The sequence below is a fragment of the Plasmodium inui genome (assembly GCF_000524495.1).
Source record: "Plasmodium inui San Antonio 1 unplaced genomic scaffold supercont1.31, whole genome shotgun sequence".
NCBI classification, from domain to species: domain Eukaryota; phylum Apicomplexa; class Aconoidasida; order Haemosporida; family Plasmodiidae; genus Plasmodium; species Plasmodium inui.
This window is the reverse complement of record NW_008481865.1, coordinates 30,235-32,736: the sequence shown is the minus strand read 5'-3', so window position 1 is coordinate 32,736 and position 2,502 is coordinate 30,235. Positions and strand designations below refer to the sequence as shown.

Here is a 2,502-nt window from a genome sequence, read left to right as displayed (position 1 = left end):
AACAACACCGAATTAGCTGAAATTGAAAAAGAAAAAAAACAAAAACAGAAAAAGAAAGAAAAGCAGAAAGAGAAGGAGAAGGAGAAAGAAAAAGAAAAGGAGAAAGAGAAAGAAAATCAGAAGCACAATCCGAATCAGAAGCAGAAACTAAAGGATAAGCAGAAGGAAGGTAAAGCAAAAAATGATGATTTGTGCCCCAATGACGAAAGTAGGGCAGCCAAAAAATGCGAGCCTGTGAAGAATAGTAAGCCGGACAATAAGGGAACCAACTTGAAGAATAAGAAGAACGTCCACAAGGAGAGTCGCACGAACGATGGCGACGAGGACGAGGAAGACGATGATAATGAGAGCAAAAGTCGCAACAAAAATGATCGCAACAATGATAGCAACATCTACAGCAACGAAATTGGTAGGTGTCAACTAGACGAAAAGAGCAACACTCTCACCGTCGTGGGGAAAGGGAAAAGGGAACCAAAGAGTAAATGTGACGACGGGAAAGAATCCAAGGGGAGTAGCACGTGCGGGGGAGGCACCCCTAGTGGAACTGTCAGCGGCACGAGTAGCGCAATTGGAAGCGCAATCGGAAGCGCAATCGGGAACGAAATCGGAAACGCTAACGGAACCGCCAAAGGTGTGCAGAAGGCAAATGCGCATAACCAAAAGGCAAGGAAAAAAAAAAAAGAAATGAACAAGGAAAATAAAAAAACTAACGCCAAAATAGACGCACCCAAGGAAAAAAACAGAACGACGGATGTCACTAACACAAACAGCAACGAACATGCGAAAGATAAAATGAATGGCCACAAGAATGGTGCCAAGGAGATCAATGGTAATGAAGAAAACGGCACACATAGCAACAGCGCCGCTGAAGGGAAGATAACGATCAGTACCTTCACACAAGGGGAGAACAACGAGAAGAAGAAAAACACCACGGAACAAAAGAACAAGGCGAATTCTAAGAAGGCCGCGAAGAAAAACAAACAGAAGGTAAAAATGGCAAATTGTGTGTGTACTCCGATTTGGGGTGCAAAAGGGGGGAGTGAAAAAAATCGAGAGGTGCAATCAGTTCCTTATCGCGTATATGGCCGATGAGGCATTCAAACCTGTCGTCTACATGACGCCGAAATGGGGTGCCACATATAAGCGCACATAAATGTATACACCTGCCTTCCCTACCTCCACAGAGCGAGAACTACCTGCAGAACACCTGGGTGTTCTTATTCGACAAGGAAAACAGGAAGTACTACGAGCAGTTCGTGAACGGGCTGGTCTCCCTCGAAACGTTTAACACGATTGAGAAGTTTTACAAGTAAGGGGGGAGAAAAAATGGCAGGGATGACACCCGGCGCCACAGTGAGGAAGCAGCGAAGCGACGAAGCAGCGAAGCGACGAAGTGATGAAGCAAGAGAACCCGCCGTACACCTCCCTTCCTGTCCCCCTTCCCTCTCACAGGAACTACAAATACATGAAATCCCCATCGTCCATCAAGGAGTATTACAATATCTACCTCTTTAAGCACAACTACAAGCCGATTTACGAGGTAAGGCGGGCCAGCGACATGGCAGAGGAGGGAAAAAGCGAAAACAAAGCAGGCCAAATGAAGTAAAACAAACCAAATGAAACAAACGAAATGGGACAAACCAAATGAGAGAAAGTGAACCAAGTGGGAAAGAATCAGTAGGGGGACCCCAAAAGAGTGCCGCACCCTCACATTTGCTAAAAAATCAAGCGACGCGATCACACTTGACCAAATAAATTCTCTTCCTCTCCCAACGCAGGAATACTCGAACGGATTCATTTGCATCATAAAAAACGATCACTGCTTTAGGGACAACGTTGCCGATTTGATTTGGGAAAAAATGGTAAGTCCGGGGCAAAGTGCAGGGCAAACTCCGCCTCAAAGTCCGCGACAAAGTCAGAGTCTTTTGACCTCCAACTCTTTTGGGCATTCCAATTTGAGAGGAGAAGGGAAACCTACGCTGCGAGAAAAGGCAAAAAATAAGTACAGCGAAGAAGTGGTGCATACCGGTAGTGCTAACAAAATTAACGTCTCTTCCCCTTTTGCGAATCCCCCCCCCCCACCTCGCAACCCCCTAGGTCCTCCTGGCCATCGGAGAAGAATTCAATTTGGTCGACCTCTCAGGAATACAAGTGTGCATAAGAGAAAACGAAATTTTTTTCAAAATATGGATGAAGAACTACTCAAACTATATAAAGAACATTCTAATGTAAGAAATGGAAAGAGGGATTGAGCGACCGATTGAGCGACCCATTGACCGAGGCGCCGCGACCGTGCCAGTGTTACCTCTCCTGTGGATGCGTGTCGAACGTTGTGCACAAGAGAAAGTTGCCTTTTCTTTTCTGCCCCCATTAGGAAACGAGTAAGCGAATTGCTGGACCTGCCACCGGACACCTCCATAATAACCAAGATTCTCTCCGTATGATTCAAGAAGATGAAAAGAGTGAAATTAGGAAATTTTTTTTTCTTTTTTTTTTTTTTTG

The 2,502-nt window shown here is 45.2% G+C and overlaps 1 protein-coding gene across 1 annotated transcript in view; it reads left to right on the top strand.

The window, feature by feature from the left end:
- Positions 1–181: 181 nt before the first annotated feature.
- C922_04857 (hypothetical protein) overlaps positions 182–2,502 on the top strand; it is a gene marked incomplete at both ends in the record, with an annotated part of 5,036 nt that continues 2,715 nt past the window's right edge. Inside the window, 7 exons of the mRNA XM_008820431.1 lie at positions 182–208; positions 241–987; positions 1,185–1,309; positions 1,453–1,540; positions 1,779–1,862; positions 2,098–2,228; positions 2,375–2,438. Of these exons, the coding sequence (XP_008818653.1) occupies positions 182–208; positions 241–987; positions 1,185–1,309; positions 1,453–1,540; positions 1,779–1,862; positions 2,098–2,228; positions 2,375–2,438 (1,266 nt within the window). The remainder of the gene's footprint in view (positions 209–240; positions 988–1,184; positions 1,310–1,452; positions 1,541–1,778; positions 1,863–2,097; positions 2,229–2,374; positions 2,439–2,502) is intronic.